Raw genomic sequence first — 26,424 nt, forward strand, 5'->3', positions numbered from 1 at the left:
GGAAAAGATAGCCATTCAGATTCATGTGAGTGAACATATGCAATAGGCGAAGAATACAGATTATTGTTGTATAGCACAGATAATTATTTTAAACTAGTGACCCAGTGCACGGATTTGTGCACATTGAAAGGAAATTAATTAGAAGGTGGCCAGCGGGACGGGACTAGGCCAGTCGGGCCGGACACGCCCTGGAGCCAACCTCCAGTGGTCCATCCCTGGCCAGCCGCATCTGGGTGGCGCCATGGCTTGAAAGGTGTCTGTGGAGTGAGTGGGGTCCCTCCAGCAGGTGGGGTTCCTTGGCCTGGCCTGCAGGGATCAGGCTGAAACTGCCTCTCCCATATCCCCTGAGGGGTCCCAGAGTGCAAGAGGGCACTCTGCAAAGTTGCTATTGTACAGGGTGTGGAACGCAAATGCAAGTGTGCAGTAAACCAGATTCAGGGCCGACGGTGCCCCAACATAACCACAACAACATAACCCACGGCCAAAGGTGGAATTGCAATGCCCCGTGAGGAATTGGGCTCCCTCCTCTCTGGTTTCAGGGTGTATCACCCAAGAACTGCTGCTGCCAAGTCACTGCAGCTCAGCAGCTCCTGCGTTGAGCATCTGCCCCCTGTTGGTCAGTGCACGTCATAGCGACTGGTCGGATGGAGGGAGGGACACTTAGCATATTAGCCTTTTATATATAAATTAATGTGCTATATACAGTGCAATAAATTCAAGCTTGTTATGTTTAGTCTTTTATCTCTTTCCAGGCCCTGGAACAAGTGTGGACACACACTTGTTATATACTTAGATATTATTGATAAATGCAAAATAGATTTACCATGAATATAGATTCTCAGCATATGTATTTTGAAAATCTACAACCTGAACCTCCTATACTTTCTCCTGGTAGACAGAATAATTTATATGAATTGGACCTTACTTTGGGAGAATGAAGTAGATAAATGCCACCAAAATAATAAACTTAGCCAACACATGCATAGCATTTTCTGTGCCACACACTATTCTATGCACTTTACTGATCTGAACTCACAACCCTATGAAGGTTTTGTATTATCCCCATTTTCAAGATGGGACCATTGAGACACAGAAAGTAGAACGTCCATATTTTCCTATAGAATAGACAAATTCTTGTGGGATCGATGCTCCTCTTCTCCACTACTTTGCTATTGTTTGTGTTTCATTTTGATTTGGGAGTATTTCTTTATCCCCTCTCCCCCCATAGCACTTCCCTAGGAGACACTTCCTAACTGATTCTCTAAGGCCCCCTCCCCTGTCAGAACTGGGTCAAACAATTAAAATGTAAGCATTCATTTCCTTGTTGACCAACATGAGTGCAAGAACAGGTTGGGAACTTTTTTTTTTTTTAACTCACCAACTGGGAGTCTTTTTTTTTTTAATGTTTTATTGATTTTCTACAGAGAGGAAGGGAGAGGGATAGAAAGTTAGAAACATCGATGAGAGAGAAACACCGATCGATCAGCCGCCTCCTGCACGCCCCGCACTGGGGATGTGCCCGCAACCAAGGTACATGCCCTTGACCGGAATCGAACCCGGGACCCTTGAGTCCGCAGGCCGACGCTCTATCCACTGAGCCAAACCGGTTCTGGCAAGGTTGGGAACTTTTAAAATTTTCTTCACAAAGGAAGAAACAGCTGCTATCTAATGTATATGACCTGGGATCCCTACCTTTACATTAGTCTGTAAACTAGGGATGTGAGTCTGTCTGAACCATGAGCTCAAGAGAGGCAGCCAGGATCCCTGTTGTGGGTGAATCCAAAGTGTCTAGGACAGAGTGTGCCACACAGTAGGTTCTTAGTATTTGCTCAGGGAATGTGTGTCCTCCTGATTCTGTTTGATCTCGATTTACTAACCTACTGATCTCTGACTAGGAGGCAAAGCTTAGCCTGTGCATACTGATGAATGTATGCATATCTACAGATCCTCACTTTTAAAACACGAATTTTGAACTGCCTTTCCATTTCCCGGGGCCTTTCTCTGTTCTTCACTGGCAATTCCTCCCTCTCTATCGTTAATGAGACATTCCCCCGGGAGAGAATGCAAGGCTTTGGGAGCAGCTCTCAGAGTGCCCTGGGTAAGAATGAGCTGCTGCTAGGGCTTGAAGCTCCACGAGGAGAATTTAACCAGGAGCCAAGCGCCTTTGAGTCACAACCAAGATTGGCCCGAGGTGTGCTCTGCACATCCGCGTTAGGAGTGGGAGACACGCCTTCTTCTCACACAAACCTCCCAGATCCAGGCGGCGGTGCGGACCCAGGGGTGGTGCTCCAGTCCTGCCACTCGCCGTCCAGACGGGCAGGGGCTGGGGACCGAGCCAGAGCCACAGGTTGGAAGAATAAGGAGCTGTCTTCACGATGGTCGCCCTGTAGAGCAGGTCCCGCGTCACTGCTGGTGTGGAAGCCAGGAGTTCAGGCTCCGGGAAGGGGAAGGCAGCCTCTGAAACCCGACACCAGCCCTTGCGCACGGGAAACTTCGCAGGCTGGTGAGTTGGGGAAGTGGGGTTGTTATTGCTGGAATGTGTTCCCACCCGCTCAGGGTATTCTCAGCGCCTGGCCTTGGAGAAGGAAGTGAGACGTGGATGAGGAGCGATCCACGGCCGGCCAGCCCCAGCCGAGCGGCGAGGGGAGCCTGGCTGCGTGTGAGCGCCTGAGATCCGCAGCGTCCACAGAAATCCTGGTCGGAGTGGTGATGTGCGCGCGGATGGCATCAGAAAACGAGCTGGCTGTCTTTTTTTTTTTTTTTTTTTGGTATTTGCATTTCAAACAGCTGGTGAGGACAAAAAAACTGGGCACTGCCATGGCTATTCCTTCCATTGGTATCTCAAACAACAACCCAGGGAATAATAATGATGATGATCATAAGAACGTGTTTAGAGTTTCATTTAAAAAGTAATTTAGTGAGGCGAGCCAGGCAAGTGATCACACATTTCTTTGCCCTTCCTCAGGTGAAATAGAAGCAGAGAATTAAAAAGTAATTTCTGTCTTCCAGTGTTTTGCTCAGTTGTGGTGTGTGTGTGTGTGTGTGTGTGTGTGTGTGTGTGTGTTTCTTTCAAAATTCTGATCCAAGTGTTGCAGGAACTAGGGTGTGAGCAAATGTAATCGTTCAAGTGGTAACAATATATTAGCTTTCAAGAGTTTCCCACCCAATACAACATAATCTGAAAACGATTGAAGCAGGTGAAATGTAACTAGCAAGGGAAATTAGAGGCCGCCTTCCTAGGAAAAATGTATGTTTGGTTAAAGTCACACTCCTATAACAAGGTCTAAAATTAAGGGTAGAAGATTCCAGTTGTCTAAATGGTTAAATTAAGCCCAACTTAATAACATGTAGTTTCAGGATTAGTAACAACAAAATTATTATTTAACATAATAATAGCTATGAATTTTCTCTTAAGTTCTGTTTAAGAGAAAAATTTGCGTTGTTTTTAATATTTAGTTACATTCATGCATATTCAGTATTATAAAAAGCATATATGTATTATATGCATGGTTTATAGTCCTACATTTTAAAAGTTAACAGAAAAGATAGTCTTATAATTATAGCCTCAGGTATTTAAGTTTATTGAATTTTCAGGTTACTATGAAGTTCAAGTTGTAGGATGAAGTGAGAGCCATTCCCCCTAACTATTTCATAGTTTCCTAACATAATCCTCTACCCAGATGGATCAGTCCTTCTTGAAGGGAAGAGGGGAATCTTACAGATGACCCCCGCCCTCCAAAAAAAAGTATTCTTGACAGTTTGATATTAATGCTGCTTTTCTGTTTAAGAACTGACTATGGCCTCTTATGAAATGTTACCATCATTGATTTCAAAAGGAAAAGAAAACATTGCAGATGAAACTGGATGGGCCTGTTCTCGTAGTTGCCAAGAAGGAATAAAGGAATCTGTCATATGTGAGCAAACCACTCTCTCATAGGCTGTTTCTGGAACAGGAATACTTGACTTGATAGGGAAGGTAACCCTAGGATAACTGATCATCTCAGCTCATTGGCACACCAGCTCTTACTAAAATTATCCGCTGGTGTCTGAATTGCTTTTCATGTATTTGACTACTCTTCTGGAAAAGTGGAAGTCATCCAAAGTCCCAGGTGGTTCAGAACAGAAATCTGCTCTTTTCCCACCCTCACTCGGGAATTTCAGGTTAGTTATTTTTTTGATTTTCAGATCAGTAGAGCATGAAATGTAGACCAATTATTTACATAAAACTCAGCTCATAGCTAATCCAGTTTCTTGAGTTGAATCACCAAGGCAGGTTGACCAATAGACTCTTGAGCAAGTAATGTAATGTTGAGATGCAGGAAAACAATTATAGTAAAAGCAGACAGGACAGACAAGTTGTTTTCCATGACAAATATGTCCCTTTCTAAAGATGACGGCTAAAGGAGAATGATTCTGTACTCATTGTTAGGTGTATATGGAGCTTGAGTTTATTATATAGTTGTAGGAAGTAGGACTATCACTAAGGGCAGTAAAAACCTATTGTAAACCTCGTAAATGGAGTTGAGATTATTAGTTCCCCATAAATGGAGTTGAGAATATTACTTTGTGCCTTTTGCAATCATTATTCATGTTCCCTAAACATTAACCTTTTCTCATAGGCCCTCCTTACATGAAGAAAACTTGTCTGGAGTGTTAATAATGAGAACAAAATTCTGTTTAACAAATATCTTAAAGTATCTTCAATTAGACACCTAGGTTAATAAATAAATTAGCAATTATGGAAGTTTCAATGCTATTAAAATATTTAAAGTATAATCATGAGAGTGACTGGGATGGAGAGGGAGGCTTGGTGTGATTCAATGGTCCAGGGAGAGCCTCAGGGAAGGCCATCTTTTTATTTATTATATATTTTTATTTTTAATTCTCACCCAGATATATTTTTTTATTGATTTCTTTCTTTCTTTCTTTTTTTTGAGAGAGAGAGAATGGTAGGGAGGGAGAGGGAGAGAGAGAGGGAGACAGAAAGAGGGAAAGATTGGTTGCCTCCCACATGCACCTCAACTGGGGTTGGGGATTGAACCTGAAACCCAGGTATGTGCCCTTGACCAGGAATCAAACCTGTGACCCTTTGGTCCATGGGCCAGTAATCTGAGCCACATAGGACAGGGCAAGGCCATCTTTTTAAAAGATCACCATGGCTTCAGTGAAGAGAACACAGGGACCAGAGTAGACCAGTTAGGAGGGTATTCCAGTAGACCAGAGATGACAGTGGAACACAACAGGTGGAAACAGTGCTCCTAGAGAGAAGTGGATAAACTCAGGAAATATTTGAAGGCAGAGATAATAGGACTTGCTGACTAATTGGATAAAGAGTGGGAATGAAGGAAATGAGAAAACAAAAATGATCACCCAGTTTTTTACTGGCGATACCGGGTAGAGGGTAAAGCCATTTCCTAAGATGGAGAAAGAAAAACAGGTTTGAAAGAAAAATGAATTCATTTCCAGACCTTTAAGGTATTTCTAGGTATCCAAGTAGAAATGTCAAACTGGGCTTTTGGATATAACCATCTGGAGAACTTGGGAGAAGTCACAGGCAAATAGAGGAAGTTGGGAATCAAGTGCCCATGAAGGCTATTTCGAGCCACGGTCTTGAGGACATCACCCATTGGAATCATTGGCAGCTTTGATAGGAGATGGAATTCTTAAAAAAAGGAGTCCAGATAAACTAACTTTTTTAAAATATATTTTATTGATTTTTTACAGAGAGGAAGGGAGAGAGATAGAGAGTTAGAAACATCGATGAGAGAGAAACATCGATTAGCTGCCTCCTGCACATCCCCCACTGGGGATGCGCCCGCAACCCAGGTACATGCCCTTGACCGGAATCGAACCTGGGACCCCTCAGTCCGCAGGCCGACGCTCTATCCACTGAGCCAAACCGGTTTCGGCAAGATAAACTAACTTTTAAAAAATTTGGAATTAGTATTTCACATTATCCCAAGAAAGATACCACTAGAGCAATTCATGATTATACATAGAGACTTTAATCAGATTCGTTTTTAAAAATGGCTTGTAGAATAGATGAACTGAGGAACATGTAATTAGAAATACTTACACAGGTGTTAAATGAGCAGTTAGTATAGTGTGAGGAAGAGTAAAACCCAGAGTGGACTGAAATTTGGAAAAAAAAAATGCTAAGAACAGCCAGAAATTCTTCTAGTGTTGTTTAGAGCAAAGCAGTGAATAAGGAAGTTAATGGATGTGAGAGAAAGTGTTATTACTCAGTGCCTATTGCTTTCTTCTTCTTTCTAATGAAAAGAAATAGTGTTCAAAAACAGGAAGGACAACACTAAAACAAAATTAAAATCAAAGAAATATGAGAAGTTATTGTGACTGCAAGCAACTTTTTCAAATGGAAAAGAATAACGGTGGGGGCAGTCAAGAGGACTTGTCTAAGGAAATAGTGTTTTACTTGAGATATAAAGGCTATCTGGGTGTCAGTCTGGTGAACAGTTGGGAGAGAACAATTCAGACAGAGCAAAAGTATCTGCCAAGTTCCTGACTTGGGAAAGAGCTTGATGCATTCAGTGAGCTGGCAGAAGAGTTCAGAGAGTCGATAGTAGGCAGTAGAGAGAGGCACAAGGTGAGGCCAGAAAGACACTTAGGAAGTCATAAGTGTAGGTAGTACTCCAAGACTTGGTTGTTCTAGGGACGGTTTGTATTGGGAAGTTGGACTAAAGGATCTTCAAGCTCTCTTCCAAAACTGTGATTCTATAAATATAAGAACACAATTTGTTTGATGTTTGATATATATTCTAGATCATCAATTAAGAGATAGTAGTGAAAGTGTAGTTAATAAAGTTGTAAAAAAATGACAGATCAAGGTAAATTAAGTTGTAGTTGCCATATAAACCAAATGTCTAATACCCAGAAATGCAGAAAGAAACTTTTTTAGCAGTTAAAACAAAATCAAGGCTATCAAGACTCACCCACATAATTTTGGGAACAATTTCAGAGAAGGCTAATTAGATTTCATAAATTAGTAAGGTTTATATCAAAACATTAAGAAGACCATCACTAATAAAATACTGTTAGTGCTGGATAATATAGCTATGAATATGAAATTAGTCTCCAAAAGGCTCGATTTTCTCCTGTGTGAAAGAAAAATGTTGATTATTTTCATATCCCTATTGTCTAGCCTTAGACTTTGGTAACTTATAATTTTTGCTTCATGATTTTAGTTCCTTTCTCTTTTTTTTCTTTGTATCTTTCCTCTCTTCTTCCAATTATTTACCTATCTACCCATTTAGATAGGTAGATAGATAGATATCCATAGACAGATAGATATCCATATATATTGATACATGCACATACCTACACACAGAGAACAAAGAGACAAAGGCAAATATATGTGTGTATATATATATATATATATATACACACATATGCTCTATAAAAGAGGAAAAATTCATTTTAAAAAGCTTAGAGAAAATGTACAAGATTTTATTTTAATCTTTTCTTCTGTAGCACACAAATTTATTTATTTTTTTTTAATTATAGTGATCTTGGGATCAACCCAATATGTTTTCTTGTGCTTCTCTCTTTAACTTGCTCAGAAAATTGAAACTGTACTAAATCTGACCTGAGGGATACACCACAAAATAATTAGAAAAGCAAAATTGCTTTGTATTCTGTTTTTCAGTCTAACTTAGGCAAGGACCTCAGAGCCTAAGTTTGTTAAAAAAAAATTACTCAGTTCTTGCAGTCTATTATTCAAAATATCCTCTTTTTGTTAAAAAAAATGTACTGCTGGTAAATGTTTTTGGACATGTCAAAATATTTTAAATATAGAATAAAATTAGATTTTCAAAGAGGATAAGAAAAACTTGCATCTCTTAGTGCTTAAAAAAAAAGGTGGAAAGCTTTTCCAAGATCAAGAGGGTAACCTAACACAGGTTCGGCTGCCTGCTTCAGTGAAAGTCAAAGTCTTGAGACAGGGGCTGGTGAGAAGGAAAGTGGTTTATTCAAGTGCCAGCAACCTGAGAAGATGGGGGATTTTTGTCCCTAAGCTCACCTCTCCATCTCAGTATAGACTGAGGTTTTTATAAGGAGGGAGAGGGAAAACAGAACAAAGAGATCAAGGAGAGGGGGCTGAGAGTTCTCCATTAGGGTACTGTGTGCAGACCAGCACAGTCTATTCTGATAAAGACCTTGAAACTGGTCAAGCAATGGTCTGGTGTGCATCTTCCTGGTTTTCATTTGAAGGTCAGCAAATCTCCCAGAGCTGGAATGCCTGAAGGCTGGAGTCTGTAGTTTTTGAAGTTAATTTCTAGGATTCTTATATAAACATGCCGTTCATCTACAAGCTACATATTAGTCAGAGTCAGCATTTACAGAAACAATGTCAAAAGAATAGTGGGGTGAATTCCCTATAGTTACAGAGCTTCTAAATATTGACGCAGGTACCTTCATGGATTGACCGGGGCCTGAGATTTTCTAAAGTTTTCTTCCAAATGCTGGAAAATGCAGGAGCCATGTAACCCATTTGGTAATTTCTTAGTTCATTGAGTAAAATAAAGAGAGTTACCACAATGAACTATGTAGAACCTATTATTCCCAGTCTCTGTTCCTTTTCTGTCCCAATCCACTCTTTGACTTTAATTTTTTTAAGGTTGGCAATACCTGTTATCAAATGTTGCCTCTCAGGGTTCAATAGTAAAAGTGTCTACTAGAAACAATACAGAAGACAACACTGCAAAACATATCTTAGAAAAATTGCTTTAATAAAAATATTCTGGTATCTATAAATGAGGGTTAAGACATAAGGAAACAGGCATAAAAATAGAGCATAATATGAGGAAGGTCTATTCTTTTATCTTCAGTTGGAAACTGGTGCTAGTTGATAAAGACCGCATAGTAGTAATCAAGTGAAATGAGCAACCTGGGTTTACTTTTTTCTCCAGACCTCACTAGACCATCATGAGGTGCTAGTTATTTTGAAATCTACCTATACAAACCTCCCTGGTTAGGTTTTAATTTTTCACTTACTTACTGGAAAAAAACAAACAAACCAAAGTAGAATGCATAACTCATTAGTACTGGTTCTGAGCTCCCTTAATGGAGGTGCACTCTGCCCACCCCAGGACTTTATATACTTGATGCGAATTCATTCTGTTTGAGATACAAAGAGTATCCCTGGTAAAGGTGAGGGCCTGATGAGGGTAAGGTCCCTTGTCTGATTTTTTCCATCTAATGTGAAAGTTAACGCCACCCTGAGGCTTGCCTATGCAGGCGTGGAGAAAGCCTGGCGTGCACATGTTTTCAGTGCACGCTGCAAGGATATCTCTGCATTCTATGTGTGGTTTTCTCTGTAAAACAACTATAGGAAAATAACTATGTTGCTGTGAAGATGAATTTCCCTTGAGTTATAGTGTTTTTCTTCCTGGTTCCCAACAGTTTTTCTAATCAAGTGTGGTTTTCATGGTTCTGACCTCTTATAGTGTTTCACTCTTTTAAACTATATTTTGACTTTAACAGTAAACTTATGATAGGAATCAGAAACTAGATTTCTGTCCTTTAGTTTATGGAAGGTGTTGGGCTAAGATGATTTTAATGAGCCTTACAGTATGGTGTAATGAGTCCAGAGTAGTCATGTTGATTCTTAAAATCAATATAGTAAATATTCACACACCTAAGGGATAGGCACCAACTAATTCAAAAGCAAATAGGAATAATTCAAAATCATAAATGTTAACTATATATTTAAAGAAAGATATACTGTTTGCATCATCATATTTTATAAACAGGAATAATATTTTCTACTTGACTTATTTTTCAGGAACCATGTTTTCTAAAAGTGTGTAGAACTTGGAATAGGAGGGTTAAAGAAATAGCTTAAAACTGCTGTCTAATTTGTCTTTTCTACCATAAACATGTTATTGTGTGTAGTCACTTGACCCAAAAGATAAAAATAAGTAATTCAAAAATTATTCAAATCCTTTGGAGAGCACAAATTCTACCTGGATAGCATAAACTTTAGAGAAAATGTCAAGTTAGTTATGTTAAAGTTGACACTGTTATTTATCACAATAAAATATTTGCTCACCATGTTAAAACTGATAATAGCAATGTGTTCTCTGGTATAATTTTTATATATCTTAATTTTTCATCAAAAACTTCTTTAAGTACCTTTTATGTACCAGCATCATATTTGGTACTTTGGTTATAAAGATGAATAAGACCTAGTTCCTGTTCTTGAAATCTGGTAAGGTAGAGAGAGATACATGAGCAGAAAATTTTTAGTGTAAACTGGTAAAATCAGTGATTTTAATGCTGTATTGTGGTAATAAAGAGGAAGATACATTTAAGGGGGTTCAAACTGTAGAGAGATAGTTAAGAGTGGAAAATAAAAAAGGCTTGAAATTAGGTCAGTGATTATAAGGTTAGAGAAGAAAAGTCAGATTAGAGAAATTAATGAGTGGTATTGATCAGATATTAGGAGAAGGGAAAAATGTTTATAAGGTCTCAATAGTTGGTTTAAGGAGGCAATGGATGGATTAATAATGGTCCTCAAACCTGAAATGAGGTATAAAAAAGGTGAAGCACATTGAGGGGGGAAGACATACAGCATTTGGGGTCATTTAGTTGCATTTGTGTAGGAAAATGACTTCCAGAATCTACACCTCCTAAGGTTGGTCAGGCTAGTAATAGTGATTAGGGAATATACTGCAATGCAGTACTCACCAAAATTCACAAAAACTAATGCCATCTCAGAGAGACCCTGGAAAGAGGGAGGAATAGAGCCATAACATAGGCCTCATAACTTTATTCCTTCTGTAAGCACTGACCTGCTTTGGCTAATAATGACATATAAGTTCTAGAAGGACTTAGGGGAAATGTAAGGTTATATCTAATTATTTACATTTATAATTATTATTGTTAAATTTAGAAGATATATTAAATATGTCTGTAGCTCTTAGTTTATGACTATGACATCATTTTTAAGTAACATTTTTTCCTGTAATTCTGTTCGCCCATGTTCTCTCCCATCCACACTATGAAAAGTCTCTCCCATCCACACTGTGAAAAGTGAAAAGTCCTATCTCAGCTAGGAATGTGTCTGTTACCAGAGAATGGAAAATCTAACAGATCTGGGCTCCTTAATAACTAACACCCAGTCCATATTGATTTAAAAACAGACAGACTCCCACTGTCTTCATTTTACTCAGGAGCTCTGTTCTAGCTCTGCTATGACTTAATTTATGACACTTTTCACCTGAAGATCTACTTATCAAAACATAACAAAATATATCACTATGTTCTAAAAGAATTGAAGAACAACCCTTTTGTAATGATTATTTTTTTGCTATTTCCTATAATATGTAAAATATTGTCGAATAATTGACTTGTAAGTATTTGCCAAGAGACTAAGTTTAGGGAAAGTTATTCTCTTGTCTCTCCTCTTCCTACCCCATCACCATTCCCATGATAATACACATTTCAGTTCACTGTTTGCAATATTTTTATTACATCGACAATCATTCATTATACAACCATCTACTGCCTCTCACTCTCCATTCCAAGTATTTCTGATTATTAAATAATCAACATGAACTTCCTGCATGCCCACTTGTCCAATTCAGGGTTCTCTCTGTTCCTTGTGGATTAGCTCCAGGTGAGTAAAGCATTCTTTGTTATAGATGCATCATTTCCGACATCTAGTTCTAAACAAATGTGTTTTTCATAAAAGTTTCTTATAATAAGCCAATAGCCCAGTTATTTGTATTCTGATTATTATAGATGGAGAAGCAAAATATTTGATGACTCATCTCTGAGTTAGACACATAATCCAGGTCTAGAAATATCCCAGTCAGGATTTCTAATTGGAACCGTGTTGACTTTAGTCCTTTTGTACTTTTCCCCCTCAAGCATTTTGTTACTTATGTTATTCACTGAGCTATTATCTAACTGATTTCCCCCTCTGTAAAGTCATCAATATTTCATATTATATTGAAAAATATCAGTGTGTTTTTTCTTGTTTGAGGTTTGAGAAGACATAAGAGAATATTCTGAATACAAATCTCTCACTTTGCAGAGTATTTGGATTTGTGTGGAAGTATAATAATAATACAAAGAAAAAGCACACATATTATCTCAGATTTAAAAAGTCCTCCTGTAACGTATGATGAGCACTTGAGGATCACTATGAAGTACAGCTGTTGGACATGGTTGTCAAGGGTGAAAGCTGGCATTGATAATGAGTCCTTGATTAAAGACTGACCACAAGGGCCATCAGTTTCAGCTTTAAAATACCATCACCTAAAGAATGTATTCATTGCATGCACTAATTTTCAGGTGTAAGAAAAGGAAAGTTTGGTAATTTTCCTTTTAATGGGACAAGTTTTACAAATTCTGCTTTTTCTTACAACTGCTTTCTGTTTGGCACACGTTTTACATATAACTTAAAAGATTTCAGAACATCCATGCAGTGTATATGCCAAAGTATGAAAAAAGATGAAAGTTAAAAAGAAACAAACATTTCTTCCATTCTAGCCATAATTGTTATGAGTTTAGTTTCTTTTTTTCCATTTATTCCACAAGTATTATTTTCAATTATTTTTTCATCACCATTTATACCCTCTATGCTCTCTTCCACCTCCACCTGCCCACCCTGCAATCGCCACACTGTTGTCTATGTCCATGAGTTTAATTTATTTTAACACAATTACCAAAATTGGCCCAAGGAACAATTTAAAGGCAAAATTGAACTACATGATCTGGGTAACAATGAAGTCTTCTCTAATCCACAGAGTTCTAAGGAAAAGTGTATATAAAAGCAGAAGTAAAAGTTGTGTTTACCTATCTGGGGCCTTCCTCTAGTATTATCTAGTACCCCCAGATACTAAGAACGTATATCTAATCCAACACTAGTTAAGACAAGTCTAAGGAGTAGACTAGATCTTAAATAATATCTTTTGTTTTTTTAGGCAGCAAATATAACTTACTTCCCATTAGTTTAAAATTACCCTGTTTAATTGGACCTAAACTTAATTGATACTAGAATTAAAGAGGGGAAGGAATATTTCTGTGATAGCCATTCCAGTGGTGAATTTCCAGAACTAAATTCAAACCCAGCAATGGTGTCTGTAAGTACACATATGTTATTCTTAAGATAGTTGCTTTTGTCATGAAGCTTTTTTAAGGAAGAAACAAAAGATGATTTTTGGTAGACTTTTTAGAGAAATGATATATCTCCAGCTTCTCCTATATAATTGGAAATAATGAAGCTTTTTATAAGGCCAAACATTCCCTGGGGTCTCTAAACTCCTGCCTGGGCAAATGATTTTATTACATGTCTATTTTATCATGGAGGTAAGATTGTCTCCTTGAGTCTTCTTTTTCTTTGACACTTATTGACAGTTGAACAAAGAACGTTCTTTTTAGTACAAGTCATGGGTAAAATTAATTTCTCTCAGAACTGTATCTAAGAGCCCACTTTTCTCTTTTGATATTTTTCTACAGTGCTTGGTACCAATTTGTTACTCCCAAGATGGAAAATCAATGACTTGTTGACCAGTCTTTCTGATGAATCAATTTCTTCTAAAGTAGCTATCACTGAAAACAGATAATGCCCAGTAGGCATTTTGCTTGTAGCAAAGATCCAAAGGCATGCCTAATACTAGAAGTTTCAGGATAGGCTTCTAGAGGAACAATTTGGGGCAAAAAGAACTTTATTTGTTAAAGCGAATGTTGCCCAGGTGGATGGTGGGTCTATGGCCTGCAATTTCTGGAGCAGCCACCATTTAAAATCTTCCATGACCAGGGCAGACTCTGGGTTAGATAAGGATTCAAATCCTTAGTTCTGAAAATATGGTCGCATTCCTTTGTAGGAAGGGTGACCTTTCTGTAGAATCTCTGAAGGCCATCCTAAGAAAGGAAATTGGCTCCTCGTAGAGTTTGAGACTTGCTTACCAATACTATCTGCAACACCTGACTGCGTATCCTTGATACACAGTTTTCAGTTTCCAGTCTTGTGGGTGAACATTACAAGCATATGCAAATAGACTCCGTTGATAAGCTGGCAGACACTGTGGTTAGTCCACAGACTAAAGTAATAATAAGAGATCAAACTGCCTGAACATTTTTCCATCAGCAATAGATACGTGATATCAAAAGATCAGTTGGTTATTTGTATCTTGGTAATTGTAGAGTCATTCTTAACACCGTCACTGTCCTTTGAGTTTTTACCTTTAGAAATAGACACCAGTATACTTCAGTCCGATTTCCAGCCTGCCAGCCTAAGAAAACCCAATTACTACATAGAATAAAATGGTTCCAAGTTAAGGATTTAGACAATTCACAGGAATCACAAAGAGATAACAGTTTGACTTTCCTTAGAGACAAAAATCAAACCTTATTGATTATCGTGAGCCAAATGGAGTCCAGCATTCGTTGTTTAAGCATATTTGGATGTGTTGCCAAGTAACAAGGTAGGTCAGATGCCTAATGGCAGAAGGCTGCTATGTAAGATATAGCCCTAGAGTAAAACTAAGTGGTTTATCATGGGGAAATTTAGTCCTGGTTTTCTATCTGTACTTGGCTTGTTTCCAAACAATACTTCATTTCAAGTCAGTGAAATTTAAAAAACTGACCTGGAAGTGGCTGACACACTTGCTTATAGGAAGGGATCTGTAAGCAGTTTCTTGTTTATTCTACCGTAACCACTGAAATGTTTTGAGATATTTTTATGGTTTTTTCTTTGCAGAACTACTAGACTATTAAATAGAATGAACTGAAATAATTTCTAGTTTCTTTTCAAGGACCCGAGGTTTTTGAACTATTTTTCAAAAAAAGATTTCTGTAAAGCTTTATGTGTGAAAGGAAATGTGGATATATATTTTCAATTAAATTTTAAGAATAACACGGTTTAGCAGGACATTCTCAAATCCATCAAAGCTTAGGTGATAATATAAAGAAAGATAAAGAAAATAACCATTGGGAGCATATCAATAATATAAGTAAAATTACTTTTTCCTGATGGTCAAAGCAGAATTCAAAATATTGCCTGCAGTATCTTTTAAGATAACCATTGCCATTAGGTCTTATCTGTCTTTACTTTTAAGGGCAAAATGCCTATTTAAAAATATTCTTAGTTCAGTGGTCTGCTGCAACGAACAATTTTTCCTTAGATTTTCTAGTTTCAGACAAAAATATTTGTTGTATCTTGAATTAATGCATTTGTATTACATTTTAATGAGCAGAGAAACTGTAAACCTTTATGAAGGTCAACGACTGTCCTTCAGATTTACTTGTACCATTGTCACTGGGTATGTGTCAGTAAGTGACATAACCAGACTGAAGTTTCTGCTAAAACTTTCTGATGATTGAGGTTCAGGAAGGCACTAAAATAAATGTATCAAGAAGATGCTTCTGAATCTTGGTACAGAGAACTTACACTTGAACTGGTTTTAAAAATAGGTCATGGATGTGTTTGCACTTATCTCTTCTGTTTCCTCTCCTGATTCTCTGAGAACCAGAGGTGATGGTAAACATGTTGAATAGCTTTGCACCTACTGACCAATCAGGATATCAGGAACATTTAAGCCACACGAGATTGTACCTGCTGCATATCAGCTGGGCCTGGGCACCGATGTCAAACTATTATAAAATAAAGCAGAGCAAACTGGCTATTTTGGAAAGCAGGCACATTTTAGCCTTTAACTCATTCTATTTTATTATTACACTTTTAAATAAATATCAGATAGTAACAGGAGGATTGTTTCTATTCTTCTGAAATATAAAATGTGAATGATGAAGTCTTCTTTGAAATATTTCTTCAAATTTTATACACTTTGGCCAAACTGGAGCTATATATTCTCCTTCTTTTCCAGATAACCAAGATTAAAATGATTTTTAAGACCATGAATATTAGAGCAACCATCCCTCACATGCTGGAATCTCTATGTCAATCGCACATCCAAATAGGTTTAGGACCTGAGTCCAAAGGAAAGACAGGAAGTGTAAGTGCCACAGAACTAGAAGAGAAGTCATTTCATAACCCTGAGATGGCTTCAGTGAAGTGGGGAGGAGCATCATAGTAATTAGGGTGGAGTCTGAAATAACAAGGGTGTGACTTCAAGAACCAAGCCAAGTTCATGAATAACACACAGTGTACAATTATGATTTATCTATATATCAATATTCTTTACAGGAAATAACTTCATGGAAAAAGACATTGAGTTAGCCATCAACCATGATAAATAGCCATGTGTTAAAATATCTACAGAACTCCATGGTGTTAATAATCTCCATAGTCCTCATGGAATAAGAGATCCAATAGGGTTAATTAGTGTTGGTGAGAAGCCAAGTACAGAAACCATACTGAATCTTCACTTTAGGAGCTAATTAATTTTAATTTAGAGCTACTTCTTACATAGTTGATCCCCAGAGGACCTACTGTGTGCAACATCCTAATTGAATGGGCTGATTTGCTTTAATACTAGTGCTGCAAAATTCACATGCATCTTTCCCAACCTGCTTTCTACTATTTTTTTTTGCCTAGTGTGTGTCTTTATGTCGGTTTTACTGTGACTATGATGGTGTGAGAGAGAGGGAGTGGCTGTTCCAGGCTTACTATTGTTTTTCATCATAAACAGTAGAAAGAGGAGTCTCCCCTCAGAATCTGATATTAACAACTTTTACTAACAATTTGGCCAAAATTAACTCATGGCAGATTAGGTTGCTTTTTCCTCAGATGTGTTAGCATTACAGTACTTGGTCATTATAGATTGACTAGAGGCCCAGTGCACAGTGCAGGCCAGGCCGAGGGACCCCACCGGTGCATGATCAGGGCCAGGGAGGTACCATGGGAGGGCTCCAGGACATGTCCGGCCTGTCTCACCCAGTCCCAATCGGCTGGACCCCAGCAGCAAGCTAAATTATCTGTTGGAGCGTCTTCCCCCTGGTGGTCAGTGCACATCATAGCAACTAGTCAAACGGTTGAACAGTTGGACACTTAGCATATTAGGCTTTTATTATATAGGACAATATTTTTCTCAGTTTAGAGTAGGAATCGATTGGGAAAGAAAAAATGTCCCCCTGAATAACTCTAGTTAAGCATTACTGACTATAATACAAGGGTTACTGTAATAGGAACAAAGTAAAATTGTGAGATAGGTTAATGCTGTCCCCTTTTTAGGCTCACCTGTCTCTCCTCTCCTTTCCCCAGAGCCCTGGGCCCCTTGTGGGCCTGAAGCCCTGAATCTGCTCCTCTCATCTTTGATCTAACCTTTCCACAAGGTTATCCAAGTGCACCTGTCCCTGGTTCCGCTCCCTCAGGGCCTCCTTTATACTCAATACTCTGAGATTCTAATTGTTGCTAATGCGCTAACTGGCCCCCAAATAATGGTTTTACCTTTGGGAAACTGTACAATCAATCCTCATGATTTGCTGATTGCATATTTGTGAATTTGTCTACTGGTTAAAATTCATTTGTAACCCAAAATCAATGCCCCTGATGCATTTGCAGTCATTCACAGACATGTTTGGAAAGGGGGCAACTCTGAGTTTCCTGACATGCACATTTCCAGCTTAGATCAAACCAGTTGACACTCTACCTTCTTACTTCAGCTCATATGGTAAACAAGTGTTCTTTTCCCCATTTTGTGCCACATTTCTTGCATTTTTGTGCTTTTATGTGGAATATTCTGTCTGTTTAGAATGGCCCCAAGCATAGCGCTGAAGTTCTGTGTAGTGTTTTTAAGCACAGGAAGGCTGTGATGTGCCTATGGAGAAAATATGTGTTCCATAAGCCTCATTCAGGCATGAGTTACAGGGCTATTGGCCATGATCTCAATGTTTATGAATCAGCAACATATATGAAATATGTGTCTTCAAATAGAAACACATAAAACAAGGCTTGTATTGATCAGTTGGTGAAAATAGTGTGGCCATGGGTTCACTTCACTCTGCATTTCCATCAGGAGCACAGTATTCCCTGATTCTATGTTTGCAGTGTCTTTATAAAACAAAACTACCATGAATCACTGTGTTTATTTCCTCTCATGAAAGGATTTTCAATAGTTTAGAGAAAAAAATTTAGTCAGGTCGCTAAAGGAAGAATAAAACACAAGCAAACATGGAGTCATGGAATCCAGAGATAGAAGAGGTCAAGTTTTTTAACCAGAGGACCTTTGATGCCTGTTACACGTAAGCAAAACTCTGAATTCTGACCTTCCAGGTAGCCAAGGCTAAAACAAACAAACAACAAAAAAAACACAAGTAATACAACTTTTCCTATCAGATTAAAGAAAGTATATCAATTTATTGGGAGATACTTTTTTTTGGTATCATTATATTCTAAGAGTAATGTTAGGGCACAAAACACATAATATATGTTTCCAATTGTAGTTTTATAAATGATGCAGAAGTGGAACTTGTATGATTGCCTGTATATTGACAATAACAAAGCCCGAGGCGCTAATACGATCTCTAGTTGTTTGATGAAGGATTTCTACAAGGATCTAAGTCTGTGTGTTGTTGGGACGCTGACATAAAATGCAGTGTTATCACAGGTTAGGTTCACACTTACATTCTTAAAGAGCTTCAGATGAAATTATTGTCATGGTGAAATTACCGGGTCCTCTGGTAAATTGAAGGGAGGAGATACGTTTGATCAGGCTGCTGTTTGGGTGCTTCTAAAATCCTGTAGACCAGTGGTTCTCAACCTTGGCTACACATTAGAATCACCTGGGAATCTTTTTAAAATCCTGATTTCTGGGCCTCATCCTCCGGAAATTCTGTTTCTTTGTTACTAATGTTGTGGCCCTACCCCATAACAAAGAAACAGAATTTCCGGAGGATGAGGCCAGAAATCAGAATTTTTAAAAAGATTCCAGGTGATTCTAATGTGCAGCCAAGGTTGAGAACCACTGCTGTAGACAGAGAGGTCTGCATTTATCTATGAATTTAACAGTCACCATGGGGCAGCCCAGGAGAATGAGAAAGGCTGGAGCCTCCAACCCACCTGACTACTCTACTTAATTAAATAGACCTGGAACTGCCCCCTCCAAGCCTTCACTCTTTTAAATATCCATGCTCACTTTTATTTATTGATCCATTCTCCCACTGGTGCTAAGAATTTTCTGATAAGATGTGGAGGAAGGTACAAAGTATAGGCTCAGATAGTGAAATTTTAAGGAAAACCAAAAATATTCAGCAAAAGCTTATAAACTCCTCAAAACTTTCCCACATATATTTTATGGGTTGATCGTTGATGCCCAAATTCTTGAGCTTAATTTGTCCTGATTTTTTAATTAATTCGATTATTAACCTAACACTTGTCAGAATTTATAAAAAATAGTTGTTTGTGGCTGTTTTATAAACCTACATTTTCATCAGTTTTTTAAAAAATATGTTTTTATTGGGTTAGGGAGAGGGGTAGATATAGAAACATCAATGAGAGAAAAACCTCATCCATCAGCTGCCTCCTGCATACCCCCTATTGGGGATCAAGCCTGCAACCTGGGCATATGCCCTGACCAGGAATCGTACTGATGACCTCTTGGTTCATGGGTCCACACTCAACCACTGAACCACATCAGCTGGGCTATCAGCAATTTTTGTACAGATATTTTAATCTTGAGTCTTGGTCCTTCATATTGCTAAAATATTAGATGGGGAAAATTCATGTAACTTATTCATAAATAAATGTACGTATATTTCCACAGGCTCTAGATAAAGAGACATTGAAGTAAGAACAGGCTGGTGACATATGGGGGTAGGGGGAGTGGGAGGAGGGAGTGAGGTCTTGAGAAAACTGAGGGAAACATTTTTTAACCATTATAGTTTATAAAGGATATAAATGATTCAATTTTTGTAATTTTAAAATTAGGAAGAGAAAAAAAAACTTGATTCAGTTAGATATAACAAATACAATTAAATGGAGATGCAATTTGATTTATTGGAAATAATATAAGTTTTATGCAGATTACTGGCAGTACCTTATGAGGATGTAATACATTCGGGAAAATATCTATCAAATCGAATATATACAAAAATATAAACAATAAATTTTATGGTATAGTTTGGGGTGATAAGCAGTAGGGAACTGGAGGGAGGTAAAATTAACATAAAATCCTCAATTACTCATAGCTTTTGAGACATATCCTTGATGGTGTAGATAAAGCATTTTATGCAGATTCTTTAATTTTGTTCTTTCAAAGAAAATGCTCCCTTTTATAAGGGATAAAGAAGAAAATAAACAGAATATTCGGACGACAGCACAAACACTGCTAAACAAAGATGGCGCTACTGACAAAAGGAGCCATGGTCTGGCCGACAGCGTCTGGGGCACCGTTTTCAATGACTCCTGAGTTTATTTTTTAAAAGTGTGAATTTGGAATAGTAGTTACTCAGGGTGGTTGATGTACGATGGGAGAAAACACAGATATGAACAAGGCAGCGCTACCCGCAGCACGCCCTCCTCTAGTTGGCCTTGGGCTGGAGAGGAAGGTACCTGCCTTCCCACCTCTCCGATCCGGACCTGACAGAGGCCATGAAACCTGCTGACAGAGACCTTGATACCTGTTCAGGGAGGCAGAGCTCGCTTCTCAATAGGACGAGAGCTTTTGGTCAACTGTTTCTTAAATTATTTACTTTAAAGGTTGTTGAAGTATTAGCTTTCAATTGTCATGTCCAACAGAGAATCCCCTTACCCCTACCCCTGACCCCCTGCAATATGAAGAAGGAAGGATCACTGGGAATGTATAGAATGTGCAGGCCACAGTAGATTTTGGAGAAATCTTTTCAAAACCATTCACAACAGAAAACGAAACAGCCCTCTAACATAGTCCTGTCTCTGATAAGCTGTGAAAATAGGACTGGTTTGATAAGTTCAGTGACATTCTGCTTCTCCCTGACAAATATTTACTCATACTTTTAAAATAAGAAATTAACTAAATGCAGACTCAAGCCAGAAACTTAACTACTTAATTCCTTTGTAATTTAGCAGAGTCCTCTTCACACATAGACCATCACACATGTATTGTATGAAGACCCTCAACTCTAAAGGGCAATTAGCAGACTCCTAGGTTATGTCACTTTGTGCACCGGCCAGAAGCAACCAAACAGAGGTCAGTCGTATTACAAAATATCTTCCCTTCTATAAAGGAATGTACTAGTTTATTTAGAAAGAAGACTCCCAATTTGTTCTAAATATGTTTACACTTGTGTAAGTGGCATTTATGAACTGACCTGGAGCGGAAGCACTGCAGAAAGTGAAGAATGTCTGTATATTTACTTAACAACCAAGGAAGTACTTACGAGTGTGCCGTGTTTCATTGCTTGCTGACGGATGCTAGTGTAGAAAAGTGCTTACTCACTGCTCTCTCTCGTTGCACTGACTTCCATGCCCCAAACCAAATCTCCTGACATTAGGAATGCATGTCTGAAAGACAGTGTGGTGGTGTCTTGTGTTTAAAAGCAACAGGCTGTGGATTCTGACAGATCTGGATTCGAACCCTGAGCCTGCCAATCATTGGCTGTGTGGTCCTGGGCAAGTTAACTAACCTTTCTGTGTATCAGTCTTTTCATTTGCAAAGCCCCCAGATATTTTTGTGAGAATTAAATTAATTAATGTATGTAAAGTGCTGAGCACAGTGATTATAGTGATTTCAACCTTTTTCATCTCATGGCACACATAAACTAATTACTAAGATTCTACGGCACACCAAAAAGTATGTATTTCGGTGATCTGACTAAAAAATAGGTATATTTTTGATTCATTCACAGCAGACAGCTATTGTTGTGTTGGCTGTCATTTTTTTAAGTTGACAATCTAAGGGAAAAGAGGTCAGTGCCCTGGACTAAATAGTCAGGTATTGCAGGTTTTAAAAATTCTTGCAGCACACTGGTTGAAAATTGCTGGCTTAACATAATAGCAACACAACAGGAGGTTGCTAAAGTTACTAGTAATTCCAGTTATAGTCTAGCAACTCAACAAATGGTTAATATCTACTTACATCTAACTACACTGAGAAATCAGAGTATACTAGAATCAAGTATTTGGGCAAATTCCTATCAGCTTTGTTTTCTAAGTGTACCATATATATCTGCTTTGTCTCCCTATAGTGATTCTTAACTCCTATTAGAAATTATTTATTTTTAAATTTTATAATTATATTTGTTCTAAAAATAAGTAGTTCATTCTGTGGTCCAAAATTCAAAAGGCGTGAAAGTATACAGTGAACAGTATCCTTCCTTTCCTTGCCTCCCATCTAGCTCCTCTCCCCAGAAGCAAATTTTCCAAATCTATTTTATACCTACATAAATAAACAATTAGATACACTTATTCTCCTTTCTCCTCCCCTTTTATTTTTGCACAAAAGTTAGGATACTATTTAGGGTTTTCAAATGAAATACTTGACATCCAGCTAAATGCACAATATTTGGGTCTTATACTAAAAATTTAATTGGTGTTGTATCTGAAATTCAAATTTAACTGACTGTCCTGAATATTATTTGCTAACTCTGGCATCTCTAAATTACTATCCTACTCTTTGGCATCTTATTTGTCTGCTTTTGTGTTTGTTTGTTTTTTTCATTTTAGAATCGTCTGGGATGGTTTTAAAACTCCTCTCCCCAAGCCACACACTCCAGACCTATTTTATCAGAATGTCTAGGAATTGTACTTGGACAGCAGTAGTTCCCCCCCACCCCCAGTGATTATCTTTCAGTGATTTAATTGAGGAACAATTTACACACTAAAAAGCACACCCATTTTAAGTGTATAGTCCCATGTCCATTGACAAATGCGTACACCTGTTTTTACTTAACAATATATTTTGGCAAGCACTCAAAATTGTTTCTTAAAGTATAAACCCTTTAGAGCAAGTATTATATTCTATGCTACTTTTCTTTATAGGACTTGAGCACTTTATAAGTGTTTCCAATAAATACAGGTTGACTAGGAACAGAGTCATTTATTGCAGTCATTATTAAGTGGTTTTTAAAATTGACTTAAGAGCAAGAGAAAAATAGCTATTTGTTGTTCCACTTATTTATGTATTCATTGGTTAATTTTTTTTATGTGCCCTGACTGGAGATCAAACCTCCACCCTTGGAATATTGGCCAACACTCTAGTCAACTGAGCTTCCTGGCCAGGGTCTCATTATTTAGGTAATGCACAAATTGAGAAATGTTATTAATGGGCGTTTGCAGTTGCAATACTAATTAAAAATAAATTACAGGATTGCAAAGAAGTTGTTGCCAACAGATCCATCTCTACGTGTGCAGTATCTTCGAGTTGGCTGAGGGGTAAGCCAGGTTTTCTACATATATGTGGGACCCCATTGTTTACACAAGAGGGATCTGGGACTGAGGTTGAATAAAATTTTCAGGCTGTGTAGCTAGTAAGTAGAGGAGCTGGGATTCGAACCATATCTGACCCCATAGCTTGCTAGGGTCACATCCTAATCTGGCCTAATTTTGAGATTACCACCTTTCTCAACAAGATTCCAAAACTCCTATATTTGGAAAAAGATTCGGAATAGCTGTTTTTGTTTCTCAGTGGGTGACTTCTTCAGTCAAAATGCCTTCTAGAGAGAACCAGCAAAAGAAACCGAACAGGTAAAATTCCTTTGGGCTCAAGTTTCTTACATCTCTGTAAAGCCCTTACAAGATAGTTCTGGATTTTGTTTTTGTTCACCTGTCTTGGATTACCTAAGCATGAAGGGCTTATGAAAAAAACGGAACGAACATAATTACGAGTTGTGATTCAGGAGAGCAAGCAGTGTCTTTTGCCAATGAACCTTATCTTTTTGCTCAGATCATGTGTATCTCTCATACCCCTGTCTTGATGTGTGACTAAATGAAGGAACTGAATTAGAACAGTAGGGGTGCATATCTTATTTCTGCACATGCCAAATATTGTCTTTCTCTTCCTTTATGGATGTGTTTTACGAAATGCATGATATAGAAACAGACCACAAAACCATTCCAGTTTCTGCAGCAGAGAACACAATGTGAGTATCTGTTTCAAGGTCATTTCCTGATATTGATATCTTCCAGTAAATTTGAGGCAGATTCAGAGTAGAAGCTGAATTCAATTCATGGCTTAGCTTCTTGCCTCTGTCTCCATTTACAAGACTTAGAAAATTTCTTGCATATAGTTGATCTTCAGTAAATGTTTGTTGAACTGTCTTGACATTCTCTTTTAAAAGTGAGGATATACCACCTGATTGGTGTTGCTCGGTGGTTGAACATTGACCTATGAACCAAGAAGTCATGGTTAGATTCCCAGTCAGGGAAAGTGTCTGGGTTTCAAGCTTGATCCCCAGTAGGGGGCATGCAGGAGGCAACCGATCCATGATCTTCTCTCATCATTGATATTTCTCTCTCTCTCTCCCTCCCTCTCTCTTTGTCTCTGAAACAGTAAACATATTTTAAAAAAATTAAAAATAAATAAAAGTGAGAATATAGTATTTTCTGGATAGTTTGGCAAAGTGAGTACATCACTAACAGTTAGCAAAAAGTTGATGAGAAAGAACTCTCTAAGGTCCTGTGAGTTTCAGAGAGAGCTTCATGCTTGGCAGTCCATGGCAAGTGTGGACTCAAAAAAAAAGACATCCAGGAAACCATAATTTGAATGATTCCAGTCTTTTGGAATTGGGTTTTGGCTCAGATTTAAAAGGAAAATGCTGTGATAGCAGCAAAGAAATTATAAGTATAGTTTTCTCTAAAGACTCTGAAAAAAGAAAAAAATGGAAATTAGGTCAACTTCTTAATGTTTTATTAATTCTCTTTTAAAAAAATATATTTTATTGATTTTTTACAGAGAGGATGGGAGAGGGATAGAGAGTTAGAAACATCGATCAGCTGCCTCCTGCACACCCCTACTGGGTATGTGCCCGCAACCAAGGTACATGCCCTTGACCGGAATCGAACCTGGGACCCTTCAGTCCGCAGGCTGATGCTCTATCCACTGAGCCAAACCAGCTAGAGCCATTCTCTTTGTGTTTTTATTTGATTCTTTGAATTGGTCTGAAGTGTCTTGATTCTGTCTTTTTCTGAAGTATCACAGTCATGCCTGGTAGGCCATTCGGTAGGTTCTCTCCATGTCTATTACTGTTAGTACACTTTATCTTGGTTGAAGGACTAGCCTTTATACTATGCTCAGAATGATACATAGCTCTTGTCAGGAGTTTATAAAATTCCCCTTTATCCAGCCCAGGCCTTTTATTATCTGACTTCTAATGTTTTCATCTCATTTCATCCTATTTATTCAGACCACTTTCATTTGAATTTTTTGGTAGCTTTTTGCTTGTGGCTTCTCTTACATCTGGAATCCAGTAATACAAATATGTCTTTTTAAGTTCTAGCTGAACAATTTGGTATTTCTCCTTTACCCCTCACCATTTTATTGCATCTTGTTTCAAGACATCTTTAGACTTAGTGTAGTAGCAAACATGCAGATTATTATACTAGTATATTCAATTAAATGCCACTGGTAAAGGGCAGAGTGGTTTTCCCAACTTAATTATTTACAATAGCTTTTAGAATCTGAAGCTCGACCAATGTGAGCCGAGACCAGCCACAATATGGATATTTAGATTGTGTTATGAAATGTTCAAGGCCAGCCAGGAACAAAATTTCCAGGGAGGGGTTATAGGGGTTTGACTTTGGACACCACCCGCTTCTTTTCTCAGTGTCCCTCCATCTGCCCATTGACCTTATTCTACTTGGTTTCCTCTCTATATTCCCATTAAGGAATTTCATTAATACAAATATGCCTCGTTCTAATCTTTGCTGCTTTTTCATAATCCATTTAACAAAATATGTTGTGTCTTTTTTAACCAGGTACTTTACTAATGAAAACTTGCCTTGGAAGACATAGGTTTAGGTAACTGTGGGAGGTAATGAGTTTGATGAGTTCCTAATCAACACTAATGAGTGAGCTAGTTAATATATTATCTTCTTGGTTATTTCTTGCCTTAATATAGTTAAAGCTACTTCTTTTCACTAGACCAGTGGTCGGCAAACTGCGGCTCGTGAGCCACATGCGGCTCTTTGGCCCCTTGAGTGTGGCTCTTCCACAAAATACCGACTTCTGCGCATGGGCCATGAAGTTTCAATCGCACTGTACGTGCGTGCCCGCACGTAGTATTTTGTGGAAGAGCCACACTCAAGGGGCCAAAAAGCCGCATGTGGCTCTCGAGCCACAGTTTGCCGACCACTGCACTAGACCCATAAGGAATGTCTATTGCATGAGGCTCCCATAAGGACTTCAGTCATCATGGCTGAGCAGATGCTGGGATCCAAGAAAGTCTTTATGTACACCTCCAGAAACTGTCTACAGAGGCCACTTTTAGAGAACAATTATGGGGGGGGGGGGATATAGGAAAAAAAACAAGAGCTTTTTTTCTAGAATTTTGTCTTTGTATCACATAGGGGAAGATCAATCATAA

General features: G+C 38.2%; 1 protein-coding gene across 21 annotated transcripts in view; it reads left to right on the forward strand.

Annotated features, from left to right (window-relative positions):
• Positions 1–1,816: 1,816 nt before the first annotated feature.
• The window catches only part of RAB27B (RAB27B, member RAS oncogene family), a 59,583-nt gene continuing 34,975 nt past the window's right edge, over positions 1,817–26,424 (forward strand). For 2 of the 21 annotated variants that reach the window (XM_006087095.3, XM_014454367.2), the window contains exons 1-2: positions 2,228–2,503; positions 23,209–23,275. Coding sequence is in view for 6 of the 21 variants with exons in the window: in XM_023752604.1 (XP_023608372.1) it covers positions 1,927–2,503; positions 23,209–23,275; positions 23,937–23,982 (690 nt within the window). In the remaining 15 variants the exon portion in view is untranslated. Of the gene's footprint in view, positions 2,504–3,788; positions 4,162–23,208; positions 23,276–23,936; positions 23,983–26,424 lie in introns of all 21 variants that reach the window. The other 19 variants (XR_002828856.1, XM_023752604.1, XR_002828857.1 and 16 more) reach the window with 19 other exon arrangements.

Source organism: Myotis lucifugus, unplaced genomic scaffold (genome assembly GCF_000147115.1).
Source record: "Myotis lucifugus unplaced genomic scaffold, Myoluc2.0 scaffold_36, whole genome shotgun sequence".
Classification (NCBI taxonomy): Eukaryota; Metazoa; Chordata; class Mammalia; order Chiroptera; family Vespertilionidae; genus Myotis; species Myotis lucifugus.